General features: G+C 48.1%; 1 protein-coding gene across 1 annotated transcript in view; it reads right to left on the minus strand.

Moving 5' to 3' along the window:
* The window catches only part of LOC144752890 (antigen peptide transporter 2-like), a 141776-nt gene extending 123964 nt beyond the window's left edge, over window positions 1-17812 (minus strand). Inside the window, exon 1 of the mRNA XM_078640716.1 lies at window positions 17240-17812. Within this exon, the coding sequence (XP_078496842.1) occupies window positions 17240-17765 (526 nt within the window). The 5' untranslated portion in view covers window positions 17766-17812. The remainder of the gene's footprint in view (window positions 1-17239) is intronic.
* Window positions 17813-18959: the final 1147 nt, after the last annotated feature.

The raw sequence follows: 18959 nt of genomic DNA on the forward strand, positions 1-18959 counted from the left end.
ATTGTCAGGGGGTGAGGTGCAGCTGTAGGGGTGGCACTCACAGTCTGCAGAGTTGTGTTCTGTGGTGAAAGCTGGTGTTTCTAGTGATAAAGCATCAGAACCGTGGAGATGACAGGGAACACTTTAAAGATGTAAATGTCAAATGTAAATGTCATGGTACTTATAGAGCGCACTGTCACCAGACGGTCACCTTGCGGTGTCGCCTATTCGGCTTCCTGGCGCTGATACTTATACTGCTGTGGAACCCCTCCTGGCTTTCCCTGTGAAGTGTCCACTCCTGGGCAGCCCCAGGGTGAAGCCAGGCATCCTTAGCGCTGTTGGGGCCGGTGTGGAGGCTAAGCAAGCTATTGCCCAGAGTTGCAGCGTGGGGCCCGTGATTAGAATAGGCACCGAGGCGAGAATTAACAGGTCCGAGGAAATTGAGCCCGAGACCCTGCCGAGGCGGGAATCGAACCCTGGTCCCGGGCCAGAACTCTGCATCAAGGTCTGCCGCTCTAACAATTGAGCCACACTCCTCCATATTACCGGATGTGCTAGGTAGTTCCTGCATTCTGTTAATCTGTATTGTCAAGACATGGTCAATATCATTTTTGTGTTTTAAAAAGAAGAACTATACAGTCAGAATAGTGATTTAACTGTTTATGACTTTTCATCTTCCTAGGTATTACCCCTGAGGTTTAAGACATCAACATTATTAGACCTGGTAGGTGAAATAAGCACACAATAGTAATTTTGAGTATAGAATATTTAGAGCCTTAGTGCATTTGTTTATATGATCATCTTATGGTATTGTATATTTTATCTTCTAGGGGAACTTAATATATAATAATATCTACTCTTTCCTTAATAATTCTGTTCCATCTTTACTGCCACAGAGGTTCAAGTAAATTTAGAAACAAACTTTATCAATATAAAAACAATAAGGCAATTTTAGAAACAATGAGAATAATCAGTGGCTGTTTTCCCTGTAAGTCGCCCTCCCAGCACTTCCCTTCCCAACACCCTTTCCCTCACCTGGCCACTCCAATAGTCTGAGCAATAAAAGCAAACGGACGTGAAGCTACCTGGAGGTGGAACATTCTGTCAACAAAGATATCCCGAGGAATCGAGCGTGATAGTGTAATCATAACCCAATCTGGACAGAATCAAAGCCTAACTTCCTTCCTCCAGTGTGGTTCTGGAAATAACTTTTTATTCCCTTTGGTAAGTCTGAACCGATGGTGCACATTTCTAGCCGTGTCATTGGTGCACATTTGTGAAAACTGAGTCAGCTATCGAGGATGAGGCCAAGAGATCCGGCACCATCAGTTACAGTCGGCAAAGAGTTGAGGTTAGCACTGGGTAGAGGACTTGTGTGAAGAGGCAAGTAGAAGTGCAGGGCCTGATTCACATAGGGCCTCGGCACTCGTGGTGAAGACACAGCAGTCGTGGGGGCGTCTCTGCACTCGTGGCAGAGGCCCCGCAGTTGTGGGGTCGTCTCTGCACTTGTGGAACATTCTGTCAACAAAGAGATCCTGAGGAATCGAGTGTGACAGAATAGGAAACCCATGGTATTAATACCTCCTGATCTCTTTGTTGTCAAAATGGCCTCTTTATATGATATTTTGAAAGCCCTAGGTCAGATTCAGCGAGAATTTGCGGACTCTAAGGCCACCATAGCAGCACTTGCAGACAAGGTCACTCAGTTGCAACACAAAGTAGATATCAGAGGAACACCAGAGAAAACCCCGTTTGATGTCCCCTTAGGAAAATATCCTAGTGTGCTGCACACAGCAGGTCAAGGAAGTACAGTTATACCAAATATCGCAGTCACATTACCACCACAAATCCCTTTGGCATCTGCAGAGCGGTACTCTGGAGATCCCGGTAAAACACAGATTTTCTTAACCCAGATTGAATTACATTTTACATGTAGACCTTCTTCATTTCCCGGTGCTCAATCACGAGTAGTGTTCCTGATTTCATATCTAGCTGGGGGCGCTGCTGATTGGGCTGTACCTCTATTTCGTGGTGACAACTCAATTTTGTGTAATTGGAAGTCTTTTTTAAAGGAATTTGAAAAGGTATTTGCTAGGGCTACTTCAGCGGACAAAGAATTATTGGAATTAAAGCAGGGTAATCGTGAATTAGTTACCTACTTAACACATTTGAACCACATAGTGGCTGAAACGGAAAGGCCGGAAGAAAAAAGGGCAGCCATTTATTATCAAGGCCTTAAAGATGAGCTGAAGGACGTTCTAGCTCAAATCGATGCACAACCCCAAGCTTGTACAGACTTAATTAATCTGACCCTTCCTATAGACCATTGTATGATGAAAAGGAAAGGAGATCGTTGTCGTCCTGACCGGGGAATTCCACAGTTTGAACGTCCTAAAATTTTCAATAACACTAACACACAAAAAACTCAAAGCGAACCTATGGAAATAGGTACTGTACGATCTTACCTATCTAAAGAAGAGAAAGAAGCACGACTTAAAAATGTACAATGCTTGTATTGTGGCAAAAAAGGATATTTTGTTACAGATTGTCTCATCAAACTAAAACCCTGAAGCCCACAAACAAAACATTCAATACTATAGACTTCAAAATGGAAAACAAGTTAACTCAAAAGATGAAGAGGGGACTTTTTCGAGTGGTTGGCAAATCCCTTCAATAAGTTCAACCTTCCATGAACATGAAACACATTTAACCTTAAAAATGACATTAATAGTGTCCTTAGAACTTACACATACCATTACTGTGCTCAGAGACTCAGGAGCCACTGGCAACTTTGTAGACGATGCTTAAGCACAAACTTTGGATTTACCTCATCAAAAAAAGAAAAGACCAGAACTTGTGCAAACAGTGGATGGGAGTGTTTGTCTTCCGGTCCAATGACCATGCAAACCAAGTGTTTTTACAATTTGACATTAGGGTCAAAAGCCATACAGAACTCTTTCAGTTCAATCTCATTAGTGCCCCACAATATGGTTTTATACTTGGGATGCATTGGCTTAAATTGCACAACCCTAGTATAGACTGGGTGTCAAAACCTATCGTCAGTATGTCTCACTACTGTGAACTACACTGCTTTCAAAAACAAATAGAATTTAGTCAACATTCAGTGGCAACCGCAGCAGAAATGGACGTCCAACTACCAGCACAATATCAATCATTTGGCGATGTCTTTAACTAAAAACAGCCAAATACTCTTCCTCCACATCGCCCTTATGACTGCCAAATTTATTTGCTCCCAGGATCTGTAATTCCTAATTGCCGAAAATATGCTCTGTCTGAAAAAGAAAACAATCATTTACGAGACTACTTAGATCACTACCGATCGAATGGGTTTATAACTAAGGCTATCTAAATCCCCTGCAGCGTCCACATTATTTTTTGTGTCTAAAGCCAATGGGGAGTTGACCTCGTGCATTGATTACAGAGCACTAAATAAAATCACAATCAAAAACAAATAGCCAATTCCTATAATCCCGGTATTATTAGATGAAGTTACAGCTGCCTGTATCTCAACCAAATTGGATCTTAAGGGGGCATATCACCTGGTCACAATGTGTGCTGGTGATCAATGAAAATCTGCTTTTAAAACCAGGTACGGTCTTTTTGAATATATGATTATGCCATTTGGACTTTGCAACGTTCCAGCAGCTTTTCAATTTTTTCTCAATGACATCTTGCGAGAATTCCTGGACAAATTTGTTATCGTCTACAGTGATGATATTTTGATTTATTGTGAATCAGAAAGTATGCACGAAAAACATGTAACAACAATACTAACTATCCTTCAAAATCATGGACTTTACTGTAAATTAAGTAAGTGTGATTTTCATGTCACAAAAGTCGAAATTCTTGGACTGTGTGGCCTCTGCCACAAGTACAGAGGCCCTTTGTGAATCAGGGCCTTGGCCATATTTGTGTTAAATTTGAGGTGTATCCAAGGCTGTGTTTTGCCCAGAGTAAGGAGACATCATCGTGAGAATAAACCTTCAGATATACCTGGATGTCTTCAGCCTACAGAGAGTACAATATACTTGTATTAATTATAAAATTACTCAGTCTTTTGGATAGATATTCAACAGCGATGGGATAATGTGGAATGCCTCGAGAAACAGAAACAGTTTGGAAATGAGGTGCCAACTTCAGACATGATTGGAATGGCTAGGTTGGGTTTGAACCAATTCCAAAGTTGTTTTTCGAGCCCGCAATGCTCATAATGTTGTACCCAACATAGAGAAGGTTTCCAAGCTGGAAGTTCCTCATAAAAACGGGAGTGAAAGATCACCCATGCATTATTATTTTCCATCGTTAATTGCATCGGGTGGATTCGGAAAGCAGGTAGAAAGTTCTTTTACTATCAATGTACACAGGACAATGGACACAGAGTCATATTCCTGGATGATATCAGATGCAAACAAGCAGGACCTGAGCAAGCGGTACTAGCACACACATAGCCTTTGACAGTTTATGTCACTTCGGAGTTTATGTCACATAAATCAACAGACACAAACTTTCCCTGGGTGTGTTACACCACAGACATGAAGCAAGATTGTGGTCTTATAATCTTAAAAACATAATTTTTACTGACTCACTGATACTTCTCAGAAAAAAGGGAATGTTGACTGCTATGGAAACAAAGAAAGGGGGTGGGGTAAAGTTGTGCATCAGACATGTTCCTGTTCCCCTCATGCTTGTGAACACCCCATATGTTCTACTGTGGTACGTTATGGGCATTCCTTAATCGCAGTATTCACCGTAGCCCTGCATCTTGGGGGTACATGAGGAGAAGACACCCACTCCCACTTTGAGAAGGTGAACTTAATAAAAACCTATTTTAGCACTACCCAAAGCTAGGTGGTCAGCTTGATGTTCTATAAACAGAGGCCATGAACTCCACAGATGGGCAGCTTGCACCGAGAATGCTCAACACCGACAAACTCCTGACCCACGCATACAAGGCCCTACACAACTGCAGACCCCTACTTCAACCACCGCCTGGACTTCCATCAGCGTCACTGACACCTCTGCTCCATGTCCCTTTCTCTAACCCTCACGCCCCTTATCGGATGTAGCAGATGCAGAGGTCGCTCCTTCTCCTACCTAGCAGAGAAGACATAGAACGAGCTACCCTTTCATCTACGGACCTCCCCGTCTCTTTCAGAGTTCTGAACGTCCCTGAAGACCTGGCTATTCAGCTAATCTACTGGACCCTGTCAGTGCCTCGATAGCCTCAAGGGTGACAGGAAGTGCTCTTCAAATCTACTGATTGCTTGATTGAAGCAGGTGTAAAGAGCTCAGATATGGCTCCAGTTTTTAAAACACAATTCCGTCTTGTGAAAATAAGGGATATAGAGCTCAAACACAGAGGACTTAAACCTATGTTTCTATGTCACTGGGAGCAATGACGAGAGCGCAGGGCTCCCCTAGGAGGGGTCCTGGACTATACAAGCAGTATGTTAGTATTTGGAGCACTCCACATGCTGGTAACATCATCCATGCAAGCCAGAGTAAGGAAAGACAAAGAGGAACTTAAACTCATTGCAGGGGTTTCAGAATCATTTCTTCGAGGATACACACAAGAGAGAACCCAACTTTGCCCAAAGAGTCTTGGTCGGCCATGACAGTTCTTCCTCTGGTCCGATGCCTAGATTCGTCAGTCTGTAAACTGTTAAAGGGAGGGCCAGTGTTAGACTAGCCTACAGGTCAATTAGGCAGTGATGATGGGTTAGTCTGAGACGTCACTGAGTTGGCTGCGTTTTTGTATGTTTGTGGGCCTGTTTTATGGTCTGCTGGGCTGGTTTATATTATAACAAACATTGCCTGCTGCAAGCTCTAATCCATGCAGTCATCCATACATTGTGAAACACTTATACAGCGTATATTCACAAGTTCAAACCTGCCCCAATTTACAAACATGGACCACGTTTTTAGCTATCTAATTCATTAATGGGGGCCACTTTTATTTTGGTTCCCAGCCATCGGTGTAGCAACGGGGGGAGGTTCGCCCCCGCAACACTTTTTGGGGGGTTAAAGAAAGAGGTTTTCTTTCTTTTTAATTTTATTTTCCCCGTCGTCTGTGCCCTGTCCACTCCTCCCGGCTCTTATCTGCACTGGCGGCAAACTCAGGGACTTCCCCGGGCGCCAAGAGCTCTAGCCCTAGTTTCTGCCCCATTCCAACCCTAGGGAGAGGCCTTACTGATGGGTCTGTAGAGAGGGATTGTTTTACAGCACCTACGGGAAATATGTTACACGCTGTGAGAAGTTGGCCTGGTAGGGGATGTTTCCAATTCTGGAACCACCTACTACCTGACCAAACAATCCCCTTATGGTGTCTGGTTGTAAGTCAACCTTATTAGACAAGCTATCCTAGGGGTAGCATGGACTAAGCAGCCTAAAGGCTTAACTTAAGAGGTCGTGTTAAGCGAGCTGTTTTACCACATACAATCCTGTAATACCAAATGAAAGGACACCACACAAGTATATATTATAAAAATATATGTATTTATTACTAAAAACAATCCCCAGTATTCTTTATGAATAAAGGGGCACAAGCGTTAAATCAAAAGCACTGTTTAAAACATACAAGTTGCACAATTATGGATGAGGGCGGGTGGCCACTCAAACCATATACTAAACAAGTGGTATAAGAGAGGCCACTCGAACAGTGGTTAGGCCTAGGGCCTAGGGAATCGCTGGGAGCAGTCAGGACAAGCAATGCTGAAGTCGGGAATGGCCCTCGGGATTCGGGAGATGTGCGGAAAGCGCACGCATGCACCAATGTTAACCAATGGTGCGTAAAAGTCAAAGAGTTAAAGTTAAAGGACACTTCCGCTGAACCTAGGAGAACAAAACTTAACACACAGACCCTAGAGGTGTGCACCAGTGTGGGAACACCGGCGGAGCAAAGTTACCTCACCCACAGGAAGTGGGTGCACAGGGTCGAAGTGACGTCGGGTTTTGACTCGCAGGCTCTTGGTGCTTGAAGCTGAAAGGGCTGCAGGCGGGTTGAAGATGAAGTGTCCGGTGGAGTCCAAGGGTGGACTCAAGTTGTAGAGTACCTAAAAGCAGAGGGGACAGAGTCTGGGTCACTCAGCAGTGACCAGGGTGGAACCAGGACGGAACCAGGCAATGTCGGGCGCAATCAGGTGGTCGTCGAGGAGCTTCTCTCCGCTGTCACGTGGGCTCTGGGGCATCTGCGACGTCCAGGAGCAGGTCACGATCTGTCCCACGCAGGCTCTCACCGTCGGTGCAGTCGGCTTCCGGTTTGGAGCAAACAAGCCTTGGTAAGAGTAATCCACGCGGGATCGGAAGATTGCTTCTCACTCGGACCAGGAAGGTCAGAGTCGGGGCTCCTTTTCAGGGGAGCTGGTGTGGATCTGGAGCAACCAGAATCACAAGTCTTCTTCGGTAGTTCGTCGGCACAGGGACCACAAGCCAGCTGGCAAGTGACCGGGCCAACGTGTTGAGCCAACTCGTGCCAAAGGGCCCCACGCAGCACTCGTCGAGTGTGGAGGGCTGAACTTCGGCTCAGGAGTAGCTCAGGGTGGGGGCTTCTCAAACCCCGGTGCACAGCTTCGAGGGTCACTCGTGGGCTGCACGGTCAGCGTCTCGTGGTCAATCCAAGATGGCGTGCCCCACGCTTCCGGTCGCCTCCACGGGTCTCAGCTTTGCAGGGACTGTGGATCGGGCTGTTAGAAGCTGGGCAGGCTTGATCTCGTCGATCTCAGTCGCTCGAGTTCCGGCGGGAACTGCAACTAAGTAGACGTCGAGGGCTGGATGGTGCCTGCTGCTGCAAGGTGGTCACTCCTTGACCACAAGGGAGATTCTTCGGGCTTCCAAGTTGAAATGGGAGTCCAAGGGTCCAGAGTTTCGTTTCTAATGTTTCTTCCAGGAAATCTGATGTGCATTGGCACTGCTCCCACTCTTATTCGAATCTGGTGGGCGTGATTACCTGCTAGGTCCCCTCCTATGGGTGGGACCCAGGAAGTGGGTGGATACACCCCCTTCCTTTGATCCAGGCCGCCCTGGCACGAGGGCTGGAGTGCCCCAGAACCGGTTTGGCCGGATTATGCAAGGGGCAGCCTTGTGCGCCCCAAGCAGTGTCTGGTTTCTTTCAAACCTCCCTGCTACAATACACTATCTCCTGTCTGGAGGGCGGTGACACCCTCCTGTGACAGGAAACCCTTTGTCCAGGACCCCCTTGACTGAGTTTCGGTCAGCTCCAGGGGTCCAGACATTTGTCTGTGGCAGAGGCATCCATCTTGTGGATCTTAAGGTCTTTGGAGAAATCAACCGCATTAAAGTAAAGTAACATGTCTTACCCCTCTAGAGGGGTGGAATGCCATCCCCATCGCCAGAACTGGCGAGGGGATGGTATTCCAAAGCGTATGACACCTTACACGACATGTTTTGATAAAGCCAAACCAAAGTTGCTAAATAACCGCGAGGATTATAAGGCACTTAATAGTATATGGTATGGCATTATCCTGAAACAGCTTAGGGATTTGTTCCCGACGGCTGCAGACAGGCTCAGCTCATGCTAGAGCTCCATCTCACATAAAACCACGCACTCAGCCTCCAGGATTGATGAGGCCTTTCTATAGGAGTGGCTCACAGGTTTACATGTGTCCAGATATAGGTTTAGACATAGGTATACTATATCTAAGCAAGGGGTGTGTACACCACCTTACCCCAGCTGAGTGATCAGCCAGTTGTGTCAATTTAAGAACCAGCCAGGGGTGGCAAAAGATATGCTGCAGCCCCTGGTAGGCCTTAGTGGCTCCTGTGCCCTGTGCACCTATAGTGCATTCTACAGGGGCTGACAAGGAGTCCATTTCCAATTGGTATGTGCCTATAGCACATGTGTCAGTAATTTAGTGAGAGAACAGCAGGCTGGGGGTCTGATCAGCAGGCCCACAGCCTCAGTAGTCGAAAACCAGTGAAGCAAAAAGCAAACCAAAAATTTGGGGTGACCATAGGATAGCAGACCCTACTCTCCTACACAACCCCCCCCCCAAACGCAGGGACATTAAACTAACCTTGACCAGATAAGTCTTCATGTTCTAAGTGGAAGTACCTGGAGAGACCATCTGCATTACCATGGTCAGTCCCTGGGCGGTGCTCCACTGTAAAGTCCATCCCCTGTAGGGAAATGGACCACCTGAGTAGTTTGGGATTTTCACCCTTCATCTGATTAAGCCACAAGAGGGGCTTATGGTCTGTTTGCACCAGGAAGTGAGTTCCAAACAAGTAGGACCTCAACTTCTTTAATGCCCAAACCACAGCAAAGGCCTCCCTCTCAATGGCTGACCAACGTTTCTCTCGGGGAGTCAGCCTCCTGCTAATGAAAGCAATTGGCTGGTCTTGACCATCTTGATTAAGTTGTGAGAGCACAGCTCCCACCCCCAACTCAGAAGCATCTGTCTGAACAATGAACTGTTTGGAGTAGTCAGGACTCTTTAGGATAGGTGCAGAGCACATGGCCTTCTTCAGGTCTTCAAATGCCTTCTGACAGCTAACTGTCCACTGAACCTTTTTTGGCATCTTCTTGGATGTCAAGTCATTTAATGGGGTCACTATAGACCCATAGTTCTTCACAAACTTCCTGTAATACCCAGTCAGGCCCAAGAAGGCTCTGACTTGTGTCTGGGTAACTGGAGGAGCCCAGTCCTGTATGGCCTGGATTTTGCTCTCCAGTGGCTGGACCTGGCCTCCACCAACTAGGTGGCCCAGGTACACAACCTTACTCTGCCCTATCTGGCACTTAGTGGCCTTGATAGTTAGGCCTGCCTTTTGCAGGGCCTCCAAAACTCTCTTCAGGTGGATCAGGTGATCCTCCCAGGTGGAGCTAAAGACAGCAATATCATCCAGATAAGCTGCACAAAAGTCATCCAACCCAGTAAGGACTTGGTTCACCAACCTTTGGAAAGTGGCAGGTGCATTCTTCAAACCAAAGGGCATTACCACAAACTGATAATGTCCACTAGGGGTAGAGAATGCTGTCTTGGCCTTTGACTCCTCAGCTAGTCTGATTTGCCAGTAGCCAGCTGTCAGATCGAATGTGCTCAAAAACTTGGCAGAAGCCAATCTGTCAATGAGCTCATCTGCTCTTGGAATGGGATGAGCATCTGTCCTAGTGACAGCATTGAGACCCCTGTAATCCACGCAAAACCTCATTTCTCTCTTTCCATCTTGGGTATGAGGTTTTGGCACCAGGACTACTGGGCTGGCCCATGGGCTCTCAGAGGGCTCAATCACTCCAAGCTCTAACATCTTTTGCACCTCAGCCTTGATGCAGTCTCTGACATGGTCAGGTTGCCTGTAGATCTTATTCTTGACAGGCAGACTGTCACCAGTGTCCACAACATGGGTACACCAGTCAGTCTGGCTGGGTGTGAGTGAAAACAAATGCCTGTGGGCCTGCAAAACTTGTCTGCAGTCCATCTGTTGCTGGTCAGTGAGGCTGCCTGCCAAGGCTACTCCATCAACTGAACCATCATCAGGGTTCTGGGAAAGCAGGTCTGGGAGAGGGTCACTCTCTTCCTCCTGTTCCCCATCTGTGGCCATGAGCAAGCTCATGTCCTCCCTGTCCACAAATGCTTTCAAGCGATTCACATGGATTACCCTGTGAGGGCTCCTGGGTGTTCCAAAGTCTACCAAGTAGGTGACTTCCCCCTTCTTCTCAATAATAGGATAGGGTCCACTCCATTTGTCTTGGAGTGCTGCTGGAGCCACTGGCTCCAGTACCCATACCTTCTGTCCTGGTTGGAACTCTACCAGCACAGCCTTTTGGTCATGCCAAGCCTTCTGCAATTCTTGGCTGGCCTCCAGGTTTTTGGATGCTCTTTCCATGTACTCCGCCATCCTGGAGCGGAGACCAAGTACATAGTCCACTATGTCTAGTTTGGGCTTTTTGAGAGGTAACTCCCATCCTTCCTTCACCAAACACAATGGGCCCCTTACAGGGTGGCCAAACAAAAGTTCAAAAGGGCTGTAGCCAACCCCTTTTGTGGGACCTCTCTGTAAGCAAAGAGCAGGCAGGGTAAAAGAATGTCCCATTTCCGCCTGAGCTTCTCTGGTAATCCTTTTATCATGCCTTTAAGGGTCTTGTTAAATCTCTCCACAAGCCCATTGCACTGTGGATGATATGGGGTGGTAAACTTATAGTTTACTCCACATTCCTTCCACATTGCTTTCAGATAGCTGGACATAAAATTAGTCCCTCTATCTGATAGTACCTCCTTAGGAAAGCCCACTCTTGAGAAAACTGCAATGAGGGCCTTTGCCACCACAGGTGCTGTGGTGGTCCTTAGGGGAATAGCCTCTGGGTACCTGGTGGCATGATCCACTACCACCAGTATGAATCTGTTCCCAGATGCTGTTTGGGGGTCCATTGGACCCACAATATCAATTCCTACTCTCTCAAAGGGGACCCCCACCACAGGTAGTGGTATTAGGGGGGCCTTTGTTGTGCCACCTGACTTACCACTGGCTTGGCAAGTGACACAGGAGCGACAAAACTCCTTGACATCCTCTGACATGTGAGGCCAGTGAAAGTGTGGAACAAGCCTGTCCCACGTCTTGTTCTGGCCTAAGTGTCCTGCAAGGGGAATATCATGGGCCAAGGTAAGGAGGAATCCCCTAAACTGCAGAGGTATCACCAACCTCCTGGTCATGCCAGGCTTGGGGGCTCTAGCCTCTGAGTAAAGGAGTCCCTCATCCCAATACACAGTATGGGTACCTTGGGCATCCCCAGCAGCCTCAGCAGCAGCCTGCTGTCTGAGGGGTTCAAGGGAAGGGCAATCTAATTGAGCCTGCCTCAGGTCTGCCCTTGAGGGTCCCCCTGTCCCCAGAAACTCAACCTGGTCAGGTTCAAGCTCCTCAGAGACAGTCTCCTCTTGGACTGCAGAATCAGTTTCCTCTGAAACTTGATCCTCAACCTGGGGCAAGGTGGAAGGCGAGGCCTTTCCTCTCTTGCTCCTTCTCTTGGGTTGTGGCTGGTCTATTGTCTCAAGATCCACCACTGGTTCAGGAAGGCACTTCTTAGCCTGAGCCCTTGTCATGGCAAGGACATGCTCTGAAATCCCTAGCATTTCTGCATGAGTCCTGTACTCCACTTCTGACCATGCTGAGCTTTCAAGGTCATTGCCTAACAGACAGTCTACTGGTAGGTCTGCACTCACCACAACTTTCTTTAGGCCATCAACCCCTCCCCAGGAGAAGTTCACAACTGCCACACTATGGGAGGTAGTGGAGTTGCTGGCGTTGGTTACTAGGTAGCTCTCTCCTAGTACAATCTGTCCAGGGTCCACAAAGTCAGGTGTCACCATGGTGACACTGGCACATGTGTCCCTGTATGCTTGAGCCAGTTTCTCATTAATTAAGGGAGTCTGCCTGTATTTGCCCAGGTTAGTGGGGCTTACTGCAGTGGGCAACTCAATGTCCACATCATACAGGAGAACTGCCTGTGTAGGGACTCTGACTAGGCCAGATCCTACTTCAATACCCAGGGTCAACCCAGCTACACCCTTGGACTGTGTTCCACCACTGCTTACTGTACTTGGGGTTGCAGTTGCTTTAGGAGCTGTAGTGGTGGGAACTGGATTTGCCTTGGTGCACTCACTGCCCCAGTGTGAAACTGATTTGCAGGTATTACACCAAGGTGTCTTTGGACCTTTGTTCTTTTTTTTCTTGTTACCATTTTGGGAACCACCCTCCTTACTATTAGTTTGGGGGCCTGAAGACTTCTGGTCTTTTTCTTTATCTTTCTGATTCTGATTACCACCCTTCTGGTCTGTTTTCTTCTGGTCACCACCTTGGTTCTGGGGTTTCTGCTTAATCCTTGTTCTGACCCATTTGTCTGCCTTCTTTCCCAATTCTTGGGGAGAGGTCAGATCAGAGTCAATAAGGTATTGATGCAACAGCTGGTTTGTACAGTTATTAAGGATCTGTTCTCTCATCATAAGATTGTACAATCCTGTATAGTCTGAAACTTTACTTCCCTGCAACCAACCCTCCAAAGCCTTAGTGGAACACTCAACGAAATCAGTCCAGTCTTGAGTCTGTGCTTTCTGGGTGTCTCTGAACAACAACCTGTATTGCTCAGTGGTTAGGCCATACCCTTCAATGAGAGCACTCTTCAAAACAGAGTAGTTTTTGGCATCCTCAGGTCTAACTGTGAGGAGCCTGTCCCTCCCTTTCTCAGAAAAGGAGTACCACAAAATTGCAGCCCACTGATCCTCAGGAACCTGCTGTACCATGCAGGCTCTCTCAAGAGCAGTCATCCATTTGTGGATGTCATCCCCTTCTTTAAAGGGGGGCACAATTTTGGTCAGGTTTCTATTATCATAGGCCCTGTCTTTTTCTCTTGGAAAATTGCTGCCACCAGTGGCATCTAAGCCACTCAATTTCTGCTCTCTTGCCAAGGCAAGTTTAGCTTGAGCTAAGGTGAGTCTAGCTTGACTCAGGGCTACCTCCTCTCTCTCTATCTGGAGTTTGACAGCCATCATTCTAGCCCTATGCTCAGCTTTCTGAGAAGCACTCATGCCTCTCTCTGAGTCTCTGGAGGCACTAGAAATATGAGAGTCCCCTGAGGGAGATCTCACTCTTCTGTTGCCTGGGAGAATCACATGTTGGGTTCTGGGGAGGGGCAGGCCCTCTCCATTCCCCAGTAGGTCCAAGTTGGCCTGGCTAAGCCTACCAACTGGAACCTGGCTACCCTGATCCTGTACTTCCAAGTCCTCAACCTCTGAGTCCTCATCTTCATCATCCTCCTCCTCTTCAGGGGGATCAACTACAGGGGGGTTCCCTCCATTTCCTGTTTCTAGGGAAGCTTCCTTCACTTTCTCTAAGTCATCCTGTTCTAGGATGTCTACCAGGATTTGGCAGGTGGGGTTTCTGCCCCTTTTTAACCCTCTTGCTTTGCACAAGGCAATCAAGTCTCTGCGGGTTAACTTGTCATATCCAAAAGTTGCCTGGGTAGGGTCAACTGTCGCAGGACTAGACCCTGAGGCCTTTCCTGTGTCAGACATGGTTACTAGTGAGGTGTAAGTGGTGCACTTACCTACACTAAGTGTTTTCCTACTGGACCTTGCTAGTGAGTTGTAGTCAGGGGTGTGCTACTCCCTTCAACCTACAACTACTAAGTTCAGTAGAACTTAATATGCTAAGCTTTTGATTTTATATGTACCTAGAGGTACTTGATGTGATCTTTCAATTTGATATAAAGATTGCAATGGTAAAACAACAGCAAGCTCAAATCCGCACCGCTGCTCACCAATGTGAGAAGTTGGCCTGGTAGGGGATGTTTCCAATTCTGGAACCACCTACTACCTGACCAAACAATCCCCTTATGGTGTCTGGTTGTAAGTCAACCTTATTAGACAAGCTATCCTAGGGGTAGCATGGACTAAGCAGCCTAAAGGCTTAACTTAAGAGGTCGTGTTAAGCGAGCTGTTTTACCACATACAATCCTGTAATACCAAATGAAAGGACACCACACAAGTATATATTATAAAAATATATGTATTTATTACTAAAAACAATCCCCAGTATTCTTTATGAATAAAGGGGCACAAGCGTTAAATCAAAAGCACTGTTTAAAACATACAAGTTGCACAATTATGGATGAGGGCGGGTGGCCACTCAAACCATATACTAAACAAGTGGTATAAGAGAGGCCACTCGAACAGTGGTTAGGCCTAGGGCCTAGGGAATCGCTGGGAGCAGTCAGGACAAGCAATGCTGAAGTCGGGAATGGCCCTCGGGATTCGGGAGATGTGCGGAAAGCGCACGCATGCACCAATGTTAACCAATGGTGCGTAAAAGTCAAAGAGTTAAAGTTAAAGGACACTTCCGCTGAACCTAGGAGAACAAAACTTAACACACAGACCCTAGAGGTGTGCACCAGTGTGGGAACACCGGCGGAGCAAAGTTACCTCACCCACAGGAAGTGGGTGCACAGGGTCGAAGTGACGTCGGGTTTTGACTCGCAGGCTCTTGGTGCTTGAAGCTGAAAGGGCTGCAGGCGGGTTGAAGATGAAGTGTCCGGTGGAGTCCAAGGGTGGACTCAAGTTGTAGAGTACCTGAAAGCAGAGGGGACAGAGTCTGGGTCACTCAGCAGTGACCAGGGTGGAACCAGGACGGAACCAGGCAATGTCGGGCGCAATCAGGTGGTCGTCGAGGAGCTTCTCTCCGCTGTCACGTGGGCTCTGGGGCATCTGCGACGTCCAGGAGCAGGTCACGATCTGTCCCACGCAGGCTCTCACCGTCGGTGCAGTCGGCTTCCGGTTTGGAGCAAACAAGCCTTGGTAAGAGCAATCCACGCGGGATCGGAAGATTGCTTCTCACTCGGACCAGGAAGGTCAGAGTCGGGGCTCCTTTTCAGAGGAGCTGGTGTGGATGTGGAGCAACCAGAATCACAAGTCTTCTTCGGTAGTTCGTCGGCACAGGGACCACAAGCCAGCTGGCAAGTGACCGGGCCAACGCGTTGAGCCAACTCGTGCCAAAGGGCCCCACGCAGCACTCGTCGAGTGTGGAGGGCTGAACTTCGGCTCAGGAGTAGCTCAGGGTGGGGGCTTCTCAAACCCCGGTGCACAGCTTCGAGGGTCACTCGTGGGCTGCACGGTCAGCGTCTCGTGGTCAATCCAAGATGGCGTGCCCCACGCTTCCGGTCGCCTCCACGGGTCTCAGCTTTGCAGGGACTGTGGATCGGGCTGTTAGAAGCTGGGCAGGCTTGATCTCGTCGATCTCAGTCGCTCGAGTTCCGGCGGGAACTGCAACTAAGTAGACGTCGAGGGCTGGATGGTGCCTGCTGCTGCAGGGTGGTCACTCCTTGACCACAAGGGAGATTCTTCGGGCTTCCAAGTTGAAATGGGAGTCCAAGGGTCCAGAGTTTCGTTTCTAATGTTTCTTCCAGGAAATCTGATGTGCATTGGCACTGCTCCCACTCTTATTCGAATCTGGTGGGCGTGATTACCTGCTAGGTCCCCTCCTATGGGTGGGACCCAGGAAGTGGGTGGATACACCCCCTTCCTTTGATCCAGGCCGCCCTGGCACGAGGGCTGGAGTGCCCCAGAACCGGTTTGGCCGGATTATGCAAGGGGCAGCCTTGTGCGCCCCAAGCAGTGTCTGGTTTCTTTCAAACCTCCCTGCTACAATACACTATCTCCTGTCTGGAGGGCGGTGACACCCTCCTGTGACAGGAAACCCTTTGTCCAGGACCCCCTTGACTGAGTTTCGGTCAGCTCCAGGGGTCCAGACATTTGTCTGTGGCAGAGGCATCCATCTTGTGGATCTTAAGGTCTTTGGAGAAATCAACCGCATTAAAGTAAAGTAACATGTCTTACCCCTCTAGAGGGGTGGAATGCCATCCCCGTCGCCAGAACTGGCGAGGGGATGGTATTCCAAAGCGTATGACACCTTACACGACATGTTTTGATAAAGCCAAACCAAAGTTGCTAAATAACCGCGAGGATTATAAGGCACTTAATAGTATATGGTATGGCATTATCCTGAAACAGCTTAGGGATTTGTTCCCGACGGCTGCAGACAGGCTCAGCTCATGCTAGAGCTCCATCTCACATAAAACCACGCACTCAGCCTCCAGGATTGATGAGGCCTTTCTATAGGAGTGGCTCACAGGTTTACATGTGTCCAGATATAGGTTTAGACATAGGTATACTATATCTAAGCAAGGGGTGTGTACACCACCTTACCCCAGCTGAGTGATCAGCCAGTTGTGTCAATTTAAGAACCAGCCAGGGGTGGCAAAAGATATGCTGCAGCCCCTGGTAGGCCTTAGTGGCTCCTGTGCCCTGTGCACCTATAGTGCATTCTACAGGGGCTGACAAGGAGTCCATTTCCAATTGGTATGTGCCTATAGCACATGTGTCAGTAATTTAGTGAGAGAACAGCAGGCTGGGGGTCTGATCAGCAGGCCCACAGCCTCAGTAGTCGAAAACCAGTGAAGCAAAAAGCAAAAATTTGGGGTGACCATAGGATAGCAGACCCTACTCTCCTACACACGCAAACACATGCAGGCGTGCAACTAGAAACGTACATGCATTTGCACAAAGGCAGTCAATGGACAAATGGCGCACACATTTGCAAAAACACAGTGAGGCACTCAAATGCACTTGCACATGCACACACACACATGCTTGCATACACATATACAACACACACATGCTTGCATACACACACACTAGCACACACAAACACAATACACACACATGCATGTACTCACCGACAACAGCAAGCATCAGGAAGAGGAATGCCCCAGACAGGTAGGTCTTGTCCTCCTTGGAGTAGTGCCAGAGCTTGCTGAAGGCCGCCAAGGCCTTGAGACGTCCCTTCTCCTCAGAAGGGTCTCCTTTTCCATCCTTGTGAGACCGACAGGGCCACAGGAGCCCCCAGATCCAGCCGGCCACACCTGAGGCGAGCACCATCAACAGAGACAGATACACCCCGGAGTGCATCTCCACCGGCCCCCGGAGGGCGAGGAGCTTGGCGGTTTCATAGACAGGAGGTGTGAGGGAGGCCACCACCGGCCACAGTGAGATGGTCCTAGTGCTGAAGCCACCTCCGGCGAGGTCCAACTTTCCATGGAGTCTGCTAACTACACCGAGGAGCAGCAGGAGTTTGAGGAAAGCCAAGAGCCAGATGTAGCTGAGGAGCTCAAAGGGGTAAAGGGGCAGGAGGAGGCGAGTGACTGAGGCACTGAAGAGGACGTCACCAAGGATGAAGGCCAGGAGGAAGACGAGTCCACCCATGGCGAGGAGCAGCCAATGTCTTCAACGCACTTGCAGAACAAAGTCCAAGGAAGCTGAACGAGAGAAGAAATGTTAGAAAAGGTTTATACTTTATTACAAAACATCCTCAAAGTGAATGAACACTAAGGGCCTGATTTATATCTTGGTGGACGGGTTACTCAGTCACAACTGTGTTGTATATCCCGTCCGCTGAAATACAAATCCCATAGGATATAATGGATCTATATTTCGACGGACGATATATCCGTCACAGTTGTGATGGAGTAACCCGTCCGCCAATGTCTAAATCAGGCCCAGTCTCATGTAGGACTACAAAAGGGGGTGCAGTCGATTAGTGGGTGTGCATTTTATCAGAATTAGATGCACCTGCAGTTTCCACCATGCATGGTCGACAACTCTCACACCCTGCTGACTCGGAGGATGCCGCACCCACCCACCCACAAACTCTGTTTGAATCCTCCGAAATTAAATTTTTGCCCTTCATTTACTTATGATAGGTGACAGGCCATCACCCCTTATTTATTTATTTATTTTACAACATTTATAGAGCGCGAACGAAGGCCCTTGGGCATCTCGGCGCTAGGATATCTGCCGTATTTAACCAAAGAGGGGGGGTTGAGATTACTGATTAAAAAGCCAGGTCTTGAGTTGTTTACGAAAAGACCAGAGCGAGGGGCTAATTTTAATGGCATGTGGCAGAGTGTTCCAAAGTTTAGGAGCTGACACAAGAAATCTTCTGTCTCCCCCTGACACAAGTTTGGTACGAGGTACCACTAGCTCATGTAGATTGGAGGATCGTAAAGATCTGGAGGGGCGGTAGGGAGTGAGGTTTTGGATTAGAAAGGCTGGTCCCTGGTTATGCAAGGCCTTCTAAACTATACAGAGAGTTTTAAATTTTATTCTATTTCTGATGGAAAGCCAATGAAGTTCTCTGATAGTTTCTGATGCCTTCTACATCCTATGATCCTTTTGCTTCACCTGGCCAGAGTTCTTCCGGATAAGATGGCACTATCTGGCAGGAGATAGAAATGCCTCCCTATGACGCCTAAGAGAGAATGCTGTCGCAGTAACTGCTTATCTACGGCGTAGATTGTTTGCTCTCAACAGGAGCACCCATCTGGGCCTATAATAGCAGTACCTGCTAGAGAAGGATGTGGGCATGTCGTGGCAATACCTGGCATATGGCCAGAGACC

Source organism: Lissotriton helveticus, chromosome 5_1, assembly GCF_964261635.1.
Source record: "Lissotriton helveticus chromosome 5_1, aLisHel1.1, whole genome shotgun sequence".
Classification (NCBI taxonomy): Eukaryota; Metazoa; Chordata; class Amphibia; order Caudata; family Salamandridae; genus Lissotriton; species Lissotriton helveticus.